The 17018-nt window shown below is 39.2% G+C and overlaps 1 protein-coding gene across 2 annotated transcripts; it reads right to left on the bottom strand.

Annotated features, from left to right (window-relative positions):
- Positions 1-7988: 7988 nt before the first annotated feature.
- zfand2a (zinc finger, AN1-type domain 2A) lies at positions 7989-16010 on the bottom strand. 2 transcript variants are annotated; one of them, XM_084071644.1, is made up of 10 exons: positions 15884-16010; positions 13880-13977; positions 13208-13302; positions 12751-12882; positions 12484-12635; positions 12251-12382; positions 11955-12030; positions 11767-11843; positions 10809-10933; positions 7989-8294 (listed from the first exon to the last, which is right to left on the bottom strand). In XM_084071644.1, exons 2-9 carry the CDS (start codon positions 13932-13934, stop codon positions 10828-10830), a joined length of 825 nt encoding a protein of 274 aa, XP_083927770.1. In that variant the 5' UTR covers positions 13935-13977; positions 15884-16010; the 3' UTR covers positions 7989-8294; positions 10809-10827. The 2 variants fall into 2 exon arrangements, with proteins under 2 accessions (XP_083927770.1, XP_083927769.1); XM_084071643.1 differs by having other exon boundaries at positions 7991-8294; positions 10849-10933.
- Between the last annotated feature and the right edge of the window lie 1008 nt (positions 16011-17018).

Genomic DNA, 17018 nt, shown 5'->3' with positions numbered 1-17018 from the left:
TGTTAGGAGGCATGCAGTTTTATCACATCAGTATGAACTGCTCTACCGCAATAAATAGTAACCCCAAAACTGGGATTCTGTCTAAAGCACGACAATGCCTTTTAATACAGTCACACTTCTTCACACAGCCATCCTGTGGTGTTGTAAAATCTCTCACTTGAAACATTTGTCCCCAGCAGATATTTCTCACAGTTAATGACATGGAAATGAACAGTTGGTGTTCTCCAGGAGATAACATTTGACAGTTAAAATAAATGATTTGTCTGAGATGCTCACAACCCAGTACCATCAACTGATTGTGTTGGCCTAATTAGTCCCCTAACACCACTACACACGTTTCAAAATTGAAACTGTTCTAAGGATAGACTTTGACCTGCAGAAAGAATTATGGAGTTCTGAGCTGTTAAAAAGGACACACTGAAATACATCCTCCTCTGACAAATGAATGAGTATGCTATGGGTCATTTCTGTCACATATTGCCAAGTACTACAAGTTTGGTAGAATACACAGACTGACAGACAGGGTTTGTTGCCCAAAAAAGTTAAAGGCCCAATCCTGTGTCACTCGAAGTATGACACGTATGATAGTTTTTGTACTGCTTAAAGGGCTACTTTGCCAATTTTGAACCCAAATCCTATTTTAATGAAGTTGAGGACATAATAAACATGATGGAGTGTATATATATATATATATTGTTCCCTGTGTTTATATATTACTTGTGATATTTTGAATATGATTTAGGCGACTGTGACATCATCGTACAGAATGCCAGTTCTTCCTGGACCCATGTTTCCTGTAGTTCCAGTCAGACTGGCCCCTTTAAAGTTGCCCTTTAAATGATAGACAATAACTCTCTACTTGCGCTACTGAATCGCATAGCTCCACACTCTCAAGTAAAGTTGCACAAATGCAAAACTAGTGTGGAAGAATGGCATTGTTTAGGACATGCAGATTTGGCCTTTACAGTTTTTCTTTGCAAATTCTGACATAATTTGGACAGAAAAGTTGGTGGAATTCCTACAAATGTTAATTATGTTATGGGTCAGTTTCAGGTCCCACCTACATGCATCACCTTACCCAGTTGCCATGGAAACTCATGTAGAGAATCTTGGTTTGTCTTGAGAATTTTTCTTTTTGGAGCCGTTCAACTCTTTATTTAAGTGAGTGTCTTCCCTAAATCTTCTATGCATCTACCATCTTTTTCTTACCAACATCACCCAGGGACTGTTGGCTAACAGTGAATTTCAACACCCACATTAAGACAATTACAAAGTCAGTTTACTATCATCTTAAGAATATAACAAGAATTAAAGGACTTGTGCCTCCAGGATTTAATATTTGTCCATGCATTCCTCTACAGTAGACTTGACTGTAATGGTGTCTTTACAGGTCTCCCTATTAACGGATTAGACAGCTTCAGAATGCTACAGCTTGAGTCAAGTAAAGACAAAGAAAGTGGATCATGTCTCTCCAGTACTCAGAACTAAAAATTCTGCTGTTGGTTTATAAAGCATTGAATGGATTATGGCCTAAATATATATTTTTCAGCTACGTTATGAACCATCCAGACCTCTCAGGTCGTCTGGGACAGATGTGCTTTCTGTCCCCAGATTCAAAACTAAACGTGTAAAACCAGCATTCCATTTGTATGCACCACATATGGATCAAACTCAGAATACAGCAGGTCTGCTACAACAGTCCTTTAACATCAAAGCTGAAGACTTTGTTGTTTGTCGATACCTTTTACTGAGGTTTTTGATTCATCACTTGTGCACTGCAACTTTATTGTTGTATTTTGTATTTATTTTTGTTAAGTTTATTCTCATTCTCTCCTCTTAATGTTTTAATAATTATTTTGATTGTATTCTAATGTATTTTATACTAGTTTCATTTTGCACTTTGCCTCAATGCTCTGTTTTGTGTAAAGCACTTTGAACTGCCTTGTTGAAATACACTATATACTATAGGCCTACAAATAGCCTTGCCTTGCCATCTTTGTTTGTTTTTATTTATATTTTATTTTAAGGTTGAAGTAACCTATACATGCCTTGCAAGTTTTAAATTTACAGGAAAAAAAGAACATTCCATGTTTATTTTCCTTGATGCATAATGGTTAATCATGGCGTAGCCTAGTCTAATTTTCATGGCAATCTGAATGTGCCATAAGGAGGGATCAGAAGGGATATTCAGATGATCCATAACTTATAGCAATTTATAATGCTAATACATTCTGAAGTGCATCAATTTCCCTCAACTCCTCATTCCTGTGCACACTCGTTTAATTTCCCAGATGCTGCTTATTGGATGCCACGTGTTTTATTTAGTGTGCTCGCTAAAACTAGCATGTTTTTCTTTACTTGCATGTGTTCTTCAGTGCAATTATGCTTACAAAGAATGTGTTATCTCATATTTGCACCTATCATTTGCCCAGTGCCATCCACATTTGAACTGTGCAGATTGTTTCAGCCATGTTTATTATCTCTGACAGGCCAAAGGCACACTTTGTCTGTTTGTGTGATGTATAGGTCATCAAAATAAAATAAAATCCCTGGATTCCTTTGATCATGACGCAACTACCCATATGGCCCATATTTCACCAACTTTCTTCAAACCAGAAAATAGCAAATGAATGACATTTTCCTTCAGTCCTGTGAAGCAGAGTGAGATGAGAGGAATATTGACCAAGAGGAATACAAATACAAAGAGGTGTTGCCATTCAGTCAATCATGTCACCAATATCAATACATTTTACTCATTTGTTTTCATGGTCACTGACTCTTCTGTCATTTCAGATCCTGCCACTCCCACGTTATCATCTCATTCCTTTGACCTGTGGTTTTCCCACAAATTTCTCCAACTGCAACTCATTCCCTTATATACTGGTACACTGGTACATTCCTGTTCTGGGTGATTGTTACATAAATGATCAATTCAATAGACATCCTGTCATAACTCAAAACCTTGAAGAGTAGCCACAATACAAAATACTGTATAGACATACTGCAGTTCCACATCCTTTTTCAATGCATTAGCAAAAGAAGTGATTAACTGAACATGATTCATTGCCACCCAGCTTTGTGCTAGCAATATAACAGTTAGAGTGCAGAATAACAGCATTGCAGAAATTGCAATTGCACTTTCAACTTTTGTTCAGCAAAGCTCCTCTTGAAAACGGCCTTGCCATGCTCTCACCTTCCACAAATCTTGTTTTGAAATGAATCTCTAGAATAATTGTTTCTGTTACTCTGCTTTCATGTCAATGTCCTTGAGTGGGGCCTGATTTTTATGGCCATTGTTCGGTCAGTAACGTTAGGCTAGGACATTGTAATTGATTTCTCCCCTGTGAGAAGGTTCGCTGTTATAGGAATCCTCTCCTGCTGCAGGAGCTGTTCTGGGGAAGGCATCAACTGGCAGTGCTTGGTCTGTGGCTATTGAGGGTAAAATGGTAAAAATGGTAAATGGTGCATTTATATTGCGCTTTTATCCAAAGCGCTTTACATAGACTGTGCATTACATTCACCCATTCATACACACATTCACACACCGATGGCGGAGGATACCATGCAAGGCACCAACCTGCTCATCGGGAGCAATTAGGGGTTCAATGTCTTGCTCAAGGACACTTCGACACTAACTCTGGGGGAGACCGGGATCGAACTGGGAACCTTGCGGTTTCCATTTCACTCTACCCGGCCACTCTACCCCTGAGCCAGGTAGGTAGTGAAGGTGGAGAATCCTGTTCTGTGGCAGGGTTCACTACAACTTCAGAAGCAAGCAATTAGCAATGGTCACTGGTTTGAAAAACTAGAAAGGGGAGCATATCTCTGCCAGGCTAGGTGGCCTACCCAGGGCTCTGTGTCAAAAGGGAGATGTGACACCCTTGGTACATCAACCTCCTGTTCTAGACATACTGAGCCCGTACCTATTTGCGGACCCTTACCATGTCCAGTTACATTGTTCAGTATATTTGGCTAATGGGTTTGTAGGATCCCTCACACCCATACTTTTATAGCTGTGCCATGCACACATCACCAGATGTGTATTAATAACGGCATGGCTCATTTTGAATCTCTGACATCATATTGATGGAGCCACAGTGCTTACTGTTCCATCACAGTAAGCACGGTGGCTTACCCAAGATAATTGGTTCCTCTTATACACTTCCATATTAGTAGTGGAGAAGAGATTGAAATGCTCTTTCACCCTGAAATGGAAAAGAGTGTGCTGTGGCTCACTGTGTTAAGACACATAATCGGTTCAAAGCCCACTCTTACACTTCCATATTAGTAATGGAGGAAACACTGAAAGGCTTTTTCTAATTGTGATATAACAGCAAGTGATATGGGCCATACGGCTCACTGTGTTAAGATATTCTCTTTTGCTAAAGTGGTGCTCTCCCTTAATTCAGAAGGAAGACTATTCCAGGAGTGTTTTCCGCCATTTCGCGTTCATACAGATTTGGTCCAAAACTCACGCAAATCGGTACACATCATCTTTGTGGTCACATGATCATGATGTATGTGTCAGCATTTTCACATGCCCTTCTGATTGACTACGATTGGCTTTAAAAGTTAGCGGGAGAGGCCGTTTTGCACAAAATGCAACAAATCATTAAGGCATTGTCTGGTTGCCATGACCCTATGCACACACACTGGTAGTATGCCACCGCCACCCCAAACCTTTCAAATCAGCCTCTTGGTGGCGCTATAACAGCTCGCTTCATGTTTTGCCTATATCTCTTGAACCATTGGACATACAGTCAACATCTTTTTCCTTGGATCATGACATTTGTGCCAGACTACATTTTCAGCGATTTTGTGTTTTCATCAAAACACACTTTTTGCTACAACCCTTTCAAATTCTGTCCACACCTCACACAAATCAGTACATATGCTATGTTCCAATTAGCTATGACTGGCTTCCAAACTTTGCCCGGGTAGGCAACCTGGCCTGGCAAGGATCTGTGCTCAGAGGAGCACACATTTCTTGTTTTATGTCTATTATAACCATGCACCTTGTGTATATTTGTCATTGTGCCTTCTTATTTGACTTTGTTTCGCTCGTTACTTTCTCTTTTCTTTACCCTTTTAACTATTTTCTTGAAACTCAAAACATTGGGCGCTTGTATAAAAACATATTTCACCCACTATTCACCTATAAACCTGTGCCTTCTACTACTGTCCATACATGTATTATATCTCACTTATATTATACTACTGACGATGCTGTACATACCCCACCTATTCATATTTATAACACTTCAATACTGTACATTTCTTGTCCATGCTGTATTTACCATATTCATATTATTTGGTGTAGACGTAAAAAGAAGGGGGGAAAAAAGGGAATAAAAGCAGTACAAGTACAGAGCCAATTCAGGTCCAGTTTTCTAAGTCTAGGTTAAATAAAGTGTTAGAGAATTCCAGTGAGTAGGACCATAATGACTTGAAGGCACTGTAACCTGATTGAGATTGTATTCTAGGTTTAATGAGGACACCTCTATCTGATGATCTCTTAGGCAGGGGTTCTCAGCCTGTGGGCCAGGGCCCACTGGTGAGTCGTGAGGAATGGATATTTCAAGTGGGCCCCCCAAGAAAAACTACGATTTTAATGATAATATAACATTAACATAAAAAATAAATCTATATGTACATGTTATTTTTTCTTTAAATCCTTGAAAAGTGAGATTTCATTGCGATACCAACAAATAGGATGTTTGAAATAGTACACTACATCGAAGCCGGTGAGAATGGCTGGGGGAATGTGGTGTTTTCACCCCTGTCCGTTTGTCTGTCTGAGTGTCTGTGTCTGTGAGCAACTAATCTCGGGCACCACTGGATGAAACTCTGCACACACATCTGATCCCAGGAGGCCAAGGAAGAATCTCCACTCAACATTTTTCAAATCAGCCTCATGGGTGTGCTATAACAGGCCATGTCAGATTTTGGTCTATAACACCAATCAATCAATCTATTTCCCCTGGATACAATTTACAATTTAGGCATTTAGCAGACGCTCTTAATCCAGATCGATTTACAGTAAGATGCCTTGCATCATGATGCAACTTCCCCTATTAGGCCTCAGCCATTTCCACCTGTCAACATTTTCAACGAGTTCCATTTTGTGTTTTCTTCAAAACAGTTATTGCTAGTTTGCTACTACTCCAATTTTGTACAAAATTCACACAAATTGGTACATTCTCTCTCTCTCTCTGGAAAACACCCACATATATCATCACCCAATGTTCATGGCTGGAAGCTGTTGGATCAGGACGAGCGCTCAGGTGATTGGATTGATATACTGTGCTGTGGCTACTATTGGTACTTTATGGTGAGGAACTGGAATCATATTCAAAGTTGAAATGTTGTATAGCATTATTGATAATCACAAAAAAATGCAAAAGCATTTGCTCCACTGCCAGTATTAAAATATAGTATTCATATATAATAATAATAATACATTGAATTTATATAGCGCTTTTCTCAGTACCCAAAGTCGCTTAACAAACAAAACAACTTTAAGAGAAAACTAGTTAATAAAAGGCTAAGCAAAGAAAAAAAACACATGAAGCTAAAACTAAAAGGCACAAAGGGAGAGTTGAATTAGGCAGGGAAAGCAAGTCTGAAAGGGTGGGTTTTGAGGGAGGCTTTGAACAGGGCAATGAGAGGTGAGAGTGACTTCCAAAGGGAGGGGGCTGCAACTGAGAAAGCCCTGTCTGTCACCCCAGGTGCGTTTTTTTGTTTTGGGGGATGTCCAAGAGGTTGGCATCACCAGACCTGAGGGAGCGATATAGTAAAGTATTTTCCCCACCAAAAATGTTTTTTTTGATCGATTGAGATCTTTATATACCATCAATTAACATACGGTACAATGTGTGAGAGAGTAAGTTATGGGAACAATTGTGTGCAATGAAGGGCTTGTCGTTCAACTGTCTGTACTGAACTTAGGTACCGATTCTAAATCACTATCATGCCAAAATGTGACCCTCTATTATATATCTTTCAGAAGATACAGATTACTGTTGTGTATGTGGCCATGGCCATTGTTTTCATTCATTTAATTTCAGCAATGTTTGTTACATCAAGCAATTATATTTATAAATAGATAAATATATATACATTATAACCAGGAATAATACTGGAGGTCTTTGTATGAAAGCAGCATATTTCCTGCAGCCTCATTTATAATGTTTGACTGCCCTCTGCTGTACAAAGCTGGAATAACTAGTGTTAAAAAATAAGTAGTATTTTATTTCCAATTCTTTTTTTTATGGTCAGTAATTGATTGATTCAATATACAGTAGGTTCCTGAGGATCATTTAGCTATACATTTTACTTATCTGCTCAGTGTAGTGTGTAGTGTTCATTCAAAAAAAAAAAAAGACATACAAAAATGTTATGTTAAATATTCTTAAGCAGCCATTGCAGTCATATTGGTGCAAAATCTATATAGAAAGTCTAATTGCATTACATAAAAATGCAGTGCAATGGACCACAATGGAAACAAGCCCCCTGGGGCTTTTTGTGCATCTTTTTAGCATAACCTTTGACCGTACTACCTGTACTGTTGACAATCTTGCTAATAAAATATTCAATCAATATATTGACTGTCATATTTGTAATTGGTGAACTTCCACAAATTCCCTGTAAAGAAATGCCACGTCACTAGAGCTCAAGTTTATACACACACACACACACACACACACACACACACACACACACACACACACACACACACACACACACACACACACACACACACACACACACACACACACACACACACACACACACACACACAAAACTCAGAGAGTATGGTCTCTGGACAATGCCTAGCTGTCACAGATCTTCTACGGTCAAGCACAAAGGGACTGAGAAGAACAAGAAGGTGGAATTTCTGAAAGTCTGACTTGGGAAATCTAATGTTTCACAGAAAAGTCCTCATTCTTTTCTGTGACCGGGAAATGAAGTCGTTCAGAATTAAACCAAGTGTCTCGGAAAACATCTTCAAAATAATTTATTTAAGATTCATAAGGTAATATCTTGCTTAGTGATCAGCATATAAAATATGTACAGAGCAACTCATTGGTAAAAGTGACATGTCCAGCTGTGAAAGTATGTGCTTAAAGTAGAGAAGCCAGTAATAATTCAGGAATTTATGGAGAATGATCCTTCAAGTTAAGAATTTTTGTGATGCTTTGCTGCTAGACCTCAGTATCCCGAATGTGCAGGCAGGCCTAGGTAGTTGTCAGAAGTTATGAAAGGCTGCAGCTCGATTGTTTGGACTCTCTCCCCTGAAATAGAAAGATAAAGGTTACCTTTAATATTAAATTGTTAAAACTGTGAAATATAATTATATATTATCAATATCTAATATAGATTGCCGTTTATGTACAGGGTATCTGCAGGAATCAGCACTTTAAATTAAATACTTTAATATCACTCTGAGTGGAAATTATAAGTGTCATCTGCATTAGATACCAGTCATAACTATGCCAGTGGAAGGTTGCCGACTTTCAGAGAGGGCGTTATGGTAGCACAGATACTATATGTGTAAACAAACCAGGTAATTTGTTCCAATTAGGGTGGATTTATTCCAGATTAAGGCTGTTTCGCATGTATAAACCAAGCTGTTTATCATAATTTAAAGTTTTGCAAGTAGTGGTCCCCATCTTCTCGACGTAAGATGGCACAAAGGGCCAGCGCAATTATCATTGCCATCTTCAGAACTACACAGATGTAATTTTTACGCCCGACGTCCTCTTTGTTTAGGTAACGCATGAGCCTACAGTGTTCTAGCCTGGGTGCCAGCCTGCTTCGCTACGTTCGGCGGATTTTTTTTTCTCTCTGCGCTTATCAGTCTGGAATGCCTCCTATCTCCCGGAGGCGGGACACAGCAGCCAAGGTTCGAAACCTACCGTGGCTTCTGATTGGTCTGTGGTGCGGGGCCGGACAAAAAAAACGGTGTGATCGTTTTGATTCGTCATTCGTTTGAACAACATCCAATCAGCAACGACGTTGCCTAACTTAACATTATGTAGTTCCAGTGTAGTTCTACAAGACGAGTCAATCGGGGGCATTCCAGACTGAGAAGCGCAGAGAGAAAAAAAAATCCGCCGAACGTAGCGAAGCAGGCTGGCACCCAGGCTAACAGTGTTCACCCATGGGCGTGTTAAGTCTTAAAATGAGGTGTGGTCTGGCGCAATCAGGGTACACTGCAAATATTACACACAGACATTTCGCTTACGCTAAGACCAGCTTTGATTTGGTCTTAACTAGCGACAGCACAGACATTTCCTTACTATTATTGGGATTAAGATGTGCGTAGGTGGTTCGCAATGCGCGTGCACACTGATTGCAATCAAAATCCAACACTCATGTTCACTCAATTTATTATTATTATTATTGTGATTATGATATTGTAGCCTACCACAATGAAGATGAATATTTTCTTTTGCTCTAACGGCAGATAAACAATTTGTCATGCACTTGATTCTTCATTAATCCCATTAATAAGAATTAAAACAAAAATGGGCCTCTGTTATGCATCTCCAAAGAAATAGGGGGGAGAAAAAGATATGCATTTATTTCATTGCTGTATTATTATAATTTATTGCTGTATTATTTTAATATGTTCAAATACTTCTCATCATGCAAGGATGTCATGAATTCATAGACTCCTGGCATTCTTTATCTTTCTCTGTAGCCATACGGTAATCATCAAAGTAATACCCAGTAATCAGTAATACCCAAATGGGGCTCAGAGGACACAGAGCGTGTGTGTCATGCTTTAATACCGTATGCAGTTTAAAAGATAACCCAACTGAGATTGTGCATGCGAATATCAAGTTGATATGTCAAGATATCACAGATGTCTCTTGGACATGAGGATACATTATGCTACGGTGATTCTGATCGCAGTTGGCACGGGCACTGTGTTTATCCACCTCTCCTTTTCAGGTGATATTTGTGTGAGCAGAGAGCCTTTGTTTCCCTCGCATATCCTGACATAAATATCACAACAACAATTCTGCTCCAATAGCTTCATATTTGGGCTTATAGGCAGTCACTTACTTAGCGCTCTTTTGTTCAAATATGTTTCTTATATTGTCTAGCTACAAGCTTTTCTTAACTATGTGGGTGGTGGGTTCTTGCAGACTGCTCACATTACAATCCATGTAAAAGAATAGCTCAAGTGTACTAAAACGAACAACCCGTTATAACCGTCTTGCAAATATGGTGCAAGACAGAATAAGGCTTGCGTACCAGCCATTCTACAGTACCTTTTTCTTGCACTATAACCAGTATCTTAACTGCTGTGCCGTCTTGGGCGACTGAATTTCCCCCGCGGGATCAATAAGGTCTCTTCTCTCTCATCGTACACCATGTGTAAACACTCCCCCCGGTATGTTTTTTCAGGAACAAGGTGGGTATACAATGCTTACCCTCCACTACACCCTGCCTGTTTAGCCATCGACTGGTCCTGACAACACCCTATCCACTGGCAGTTGTCTGACCCCTCCAGTACACTTGACTTTATTAAAGGTAACCAATTAGTCACATTCATTTGCTTGTGGAAAAAGGCTAAACTAAATCACATGGAAGTGAACACGAGGCGGTGACAAATGAGAATTTTCAAACAATTTATGACCACTGAAATTTGCATTTCAGAATTTCTAATACAATTTAATGTTTCATACTTGTTTTAGACCTTTTAAAACCCGTGGAAACCCTGTATTTAGTATAGTCCTACTATAGCACCATTTGTGAAAGTCAACAACATATTGAGGCAATGTGCTTGTACCTACATGTACTCCTGTTAGCATGCTACTGGCTACTGGCGGATACCTGTTGTCTCTGCTGTTGGCGTCTGTACTCTTCTTCACTAGCAGCGAGAGCTTGAGCCAGAGCCAGGTCTTCCTGCTCCTGAGGGCTAAAGGCACAAAAACTACTATATCAGACAACAGGTTATCATAGCAGATGCTGAAGCTGAAAATGAAAAACAATGACACACATGACGGTAAAGTTATCACCAAACGTAAAAGAGCATAACATATAAACTAGCCTCTAATACCTAATGGCTTTCAGTGTTATAACGGGGCAAGCAACTATAGTATTCAAAAATGTGGGTGCCAGGCAACAAGGATTCCTCCAAGGAATTGTTGCCCTGAGGTTAAAGCAGAGCACATGTTGCTGTTATCAATCTGGCAAACTGTAAATACATGAGGCACATTTTTTTTTAAACACCCAAGACGCAAATCCAGCACACCACTGAGCCTACAGGGTCAGTTTGAGTTAGTAAGAAGCTAGAAAATCCACTCTGTTCACCAGACTGTTCTCTCCTCTAAAATCCAAAAGGGTGAAGGGATACAAGATCCTCTCAGCGCACACTAGCAGGCTGAGGAACAGTTTTTTCCCCACAGGCCATCGGCACACATAAATAACAGTGAAAAGTGTCAAAAAGTGATAACTCTCTGTACTTTGCACTATGCACTTTCTTTGACCGATATTCTTGCCCTGCGTTTATTGTTTATTGAGTGTTTTATCATGTTTTTTATTGTATTGGAGCTTGCGAGCGTACGTTTTTCACATACATGTACCTAAACAGTGCATCTCAGTGACAATAAAGTGAATCTGAATCAATAGTAGTTTCATGTCATAACATTTTTCTTGGCTGGGTTATGGGTGAAGTGTTTGAAGAATACTGTATTATGCAGGGTTATAGTTCTTATAGTGGGATTATAGTTCTTGATATGGATTGCTCACCTAAGGGTTGGCTGAACATTATGACTCGACTCAGCCAAAGACATCTCCAGAGCCCTTTGTAAGGCCTGCTCCTCGGTCTGTAATGACAAGAAGATGTTACACACTCATGTTTAACCACAATAACTATTACATGTTCACTAATATTCTTTTAGTGCGGCTATGCCGTGTCATTAGAACAATATACATACCAGGCCAGCCTGAAGTGAGGCTGATGGTGGTATTACATTCTGTGCTACAACTGGAGTAGGCATCCATTGGCCCTGGCTGAGAGAGAGAAAATGTTTTAAATTGTTCACAATCAAATGACGCACACACACACACACACACACACACACACACACACACACACACACACACACACACACACACACACACACACACACACACACACACACACACACACACACACACACACACACACACACACACACACACACACACACACACACACACACACACACACACACACACACACCCAACCTACCCAATGTTGTTGTTGCTTCTGTGGTTTGCAGGCACACCATTAGAAACAGGGCCAGGGTTTCCTCGACTGGCTGAACTGGAACCAGACACTTTGCTGGAGGAAGCACCTTGGGCCCGCATCGAAGCCGCATGTCTAAAGTAAAGAAATCAGACTATCAAACATCATGGTTGAAAGAACCTCAGACACGTGAACAGTGTTGAGTTGAGTGGAGCATTAGGATATTCTGCACCTACCCACTTTTGGAGACTGGTTTGTCATCAGTCTTACAGTCATGGTCAAGTTGGTGTCTATGTTTAAGACAGTAATTCAGGTGGCACTGGTCACATGTAATCCGAATCAATTCCTTCTGCTTACAGCCTCCTTTTGAACATTTATTTGTAAAAATCTGAAAGAAAAAAAAAGTGAATCCTGATTTATTATACTTTTATTTGGTCTTTGTATCAATGTTGTCTCATTGTATGGAAAATACATGTATAATATGGTATATTTGTAAGAGCAACCTTTCTCTTTCTCTGGGCGGGGTCGGACTTGCAATCCCGATCAATGTGTTCACCAACTTTAATGTCAGGCATTTCTCCCCTCTTGATGGGAATGGGAATGTTGCACAAAGGACATACAGGGACCTGGACATCCTACATGACCAACCACAAAGCACAAAAACAATTACCGTTACAGATCATCACTAGATGAGGATATCACATTCTCAATCTAATTTAACAACATTCCAGGCTTCTCTTGTGTTTATTCCTTATTCCCACCTTATTTCCTCACTTATGTGAGTCAAGACCATGATCACATGGTATCGAGCACCAATATCAATATACCAAAATCAATTCCATTGACTCTACTCACAAGTCACAACATTAAATGCCATTAGGCCTTTGACATCACAAGTTAAAAAACAATACAAAAACATATTGAGCGTGTTGCAGTGGAATACTGTAAAATCTTAAGTACCTTCTTGTATGATGACATGCACTTGTGATTTGCATAGGTGATGTGGTCTTTACAGAAAATTTCTTCACAGGCATCACATCTCATGGGGAGGAAATCTGCAATAGTAAACCAGCTTCTTAAAAAGACCATACAAGTCACAGAGACCTCAAACTTGCTCATCACTTCCATTTTCACTTGTTTATCCTGTACGAGTTCTCTCTCCTGATTATATAGAATTGGCATAATCCTGCCCTGAAAATGCGTTTTCCGTTTACTAAAAAAGACCTGGAGAGATAGAGAGACACCTGTCACTGAACAAACACTCTATAGCAGGGGCGTCAAACAGGCAGCCCGTGGCACAAAGGGGTCCAATCAGGCCCGCAGGATGATTTTGAGAAAATACACAATCATTTATTCTGTATTAGTACAACAGTCGTCCCACTCCTGCTGTAGGGAGAGACTCACTTTTCAAATTACAGCTGTTTCATTTTGCTTTACTGAGCAATGGACGTAAAGGCTTCTTTTTTCTTTTGCATGTTTTAGTTGTGTAATCCACTCAGTTGACACACAAACACACACACACACACACACACACACACACACACACAGAATAGAGAGTAATTTAACACTTATTTCGCCTTTAACAAAGGGGAACCATGTGAGGAAACAATTAGTCTTTCCAAGCCCACTTACCTAACCGTTTGCAAGACTTCTCAGAGCAATGCTTTCCGAGATCTGGAAACTCCATTGTACAGTTGTGATGCGGCCACCTATAAGCAAATCTTAGCACCCTGGGAGAGAGAGAGGGGGCAATGGTTTTCAAATAAAGACTGAACAAGACTCAGGATTCACTCTCTTTCTAGATCTGCATTAAAAGTTGATGATGCTAATCTATGAAATAATAAACAAGCTTGCAAGGTGGTCTGGATGAATGTAGTGGTAAACAAAAGTACAAAAACCAGCAGCGATGTTTTACTATACTTCTCAAAAGAAAGTTTTGGAAACTTAACTTTGGTTGATTATTTCTCCCCTTCAATAATACCAATTAGTATTGTATTTCATATTGTTGTTATCGTTGATTAATGATTAGTCACCCGCAGGGCTAACACCAAATGCTTTCACTCTGCGTAACGGAACAGCAGCTTCCACTTGCCCTATTGTATGGCCTTATCCTGAAGGGACAAATGTGGCATATTTCCATGGGGGAAGTGTTGCTGCTTGGAGCATACACAAACTCAACAAAGTTGCAGGACCAATGCTCAGGTGCCAGTCACCTGCCAGCACGGCAGGTCGATCAAAACGAGAGCAAATATTTGGGGGGCGCTACCCACAGATTTAGCTGTGATACTCATTCCACAATTGCATGATTCTTACAAGTTATACCTCGTTGTAAAAGTGACTATTAGTCACTAATCAACGATAAAAAATACAATACCAATTGGTATTATTGAAGGGGAGATATAATAGACTGAGGTTTCCAAACTTTTTTTTTATGTAGCTTGATAAGCCCATTACATTTTATTTTCCTCCCTTTACATAATAGAAAAACATCACAACCAACAACATCACAAGACATGTTTTAAGTGAAGAAACAGCAAGCTCATTATGCAAAAGATACTGCTAGGCTATGATTATGTCAAAAGGACAGCTAATATAAGACAACGTATTCAAGTCTGTTAACACAGATTAGTTGTAGCTAATTTGTTTCAACTTATTGCATTGCAACTCAAAATAATACACACATTTGTATGTACATTTACGTTCATTGCTTCTAGCATTAATGATGTCTTGTTTATATATTATATATTATTGTACGTCTTTAAATTTCTTGATAAATTGAATACCCAGTACCACAATGGAAACAAGCCATAGGACCTTTTGTGTTATGCTCTTAACAAATCTTTGTAAAATCGTACCACTGTACCGTTTACAAACTAATAAATGTATTCAATCAATCAATACTTCCATTTCTTCAAAGCAATTAAAACAACGTGGAAAAGGGAGCCAGGCAGGAGTATCTAATGAAACAATGGTTGTCTTCTAACTAACCCAAACCTATATCTACAACACAAAAGCATTAGTATGATTTAAATCTGATCTCAACGTGTCGATCAGTTCATTTTGACAAGGGACACGTCGTACTACGGCCATAGTATAATAGGAGAGTAGTATAATAGGCTTTGGAGTTTGTAGCTGTCAACAGGCCCACTTCCAACCGAGTTAAACAAGTTACATAACAACTTAAGCTTGGATGCTGGTACAAGATAACCAGACAGATGATTATAATAAGAGACAAACACGCCACCGTTCAATGGTTAACCAAACAAATAACACACCTCTGTTTACAGTTGGCTAACATTTACCACGATTTCACTTCACTTAACAAATAGCAACAGATAGCTAGTATCATCTGACCAAGCAAACGCTGAATAATAGAGAATAATGGTGATAGGTTACTGAAGAATAGCTGTAAATATTACACTGTTAGGGCATAACATACCATTGATAATGTCACCGGTAGCAAGTATTAAAAAAGCAACGTTACCGTGGTAACAACGGCTTCACATAACGTTAAAATGCTGACTCTATCAATAGCTAAGAGCTAACTAGCATTAGCTACATTTTACACTTAATGAACGTTACGCCCAACTATTACACCAAATTGTTTTCACACAATAACTTATGATTTCAACTCACCGGAGGACTGTTTGTGTTGTTCTGTTTAGTCGTCAGCAGAAATAAGCGTATTTAGCGTTAAAGCTGGTCAAAAGTGTGCCTCCGACTCGAGCAGAAAAGGTTAGCATCCTATGTGTGTGTGTTTTTATCATGGGTTTTGATGTGTCACCCAGGCCCCTCCCACTTCCGCATGACCTCACTGACGTTTCTCGAAGTCACACGATGGTGCCCGATTCTTCCATCGGAAAATGTCGCGTCACACTTCGATGACGTAATCGAGATAATAATCGTTCTAATCTAAAGTTGTATATTTTTAGCTAGTATATTTTTCCAATTCACTATAACGTATTACGTATAAGTTCTGATATAGGCCTAATACATACTCACTTTGGCATGATACATTTATCTTGTTTCATTTTACTGTTCATTAATTTAAGAGACAGAGCTATTGGGCCACAGGGTGGATTTTTTTCCGCCACCTGGTTTTTCTTCATCCTTGAAGTGTGTATTTCAAGATTCTGCCAGGTAACAGGCTGAAATGATGGCCCATGGGATTCATTTTTAACCTTTTATTACACATATCCTGAACCCAAACCTGAAAATGGAAGAAATAGAAAAGAGCATAACTTTTTGAAGGAAACAACCAGAGACAAATAAGATCAAATAAATCCCATACAATTTGGACCCATGGAATAAAGTGGTTATTACTAAGATTCAAGCACATCTTGACTCTATTAGGCTACAAGACAAAAACAGCACCACGAAAACTGAGCTGAAAATGTTCATATCATATATTTTTGTTTTTACTAAATAGTTACCAATTGCATTTTCTTAATCCTTGAAGTGTGTATTTTAAGAAACTGCCATGTACCAGATTGAAATAATGTCCCACATGGTTCATTTTTAATTCTATGTTACACCCAAAAAGGGAAACATAGTAAATCTCAAAGTATACAACACACAAACAAACACATATTCCATACAATTTGGTATTATTAAGCATATCTTGACTCTATTTTAGGGCAACAATGTTCAGATACATCTGTCTTTTTACTAAATACTTGTTATTGTTTTCTTGCCGACTATTTTCTCATAATCCTTGGAACGTGTATTTAAAGATTCTGCCTGGTACCAAATAATAAGGTTGTGTGTGCGT

Source organism: Gymnoscopelus microlampas (genome assembly GCF_963454915.1).
Source record: "Gymnoscopelus microlampas genome assembly, chromosome: 11".
Taxonomy (NCBI): domain Eukaryota; kingdom Metazoa; phylum Chordata; class Actinopteri; order Myctophiformes; family Myctophidae; genus Gymnoscopelus; species Gymnoscopelus microlampas.
The sequence above is the reverse complement of the archived record's forward strand: the minus strand, read 5'-3'. Positions and strand labels throughout refer to the sequence as shown.

Coding starts and splice junctions, on each gene's coding strand:
- zfand2a (XM_084071643.1), bottom strand. CDS start 13,934: ATGGAGTTTCCAGATCTCGGAAAGCATTGCTCTGAGAAGTCTTGCAAA. Junction 12,883..13,207: donor GCATGTCATCATACAAGAAG/GTACTTAAGATT, acceptor TTGGTCATGTAG/GATGTCCAGGTCCCTGTATG. Junction 8,295..10,848: donor GCCAACAGCAGAGACAACAG/GTATCCGCCAGT, acceptor TTTCTATTTCAG/GGGAGAGAGTCCAAACAATC.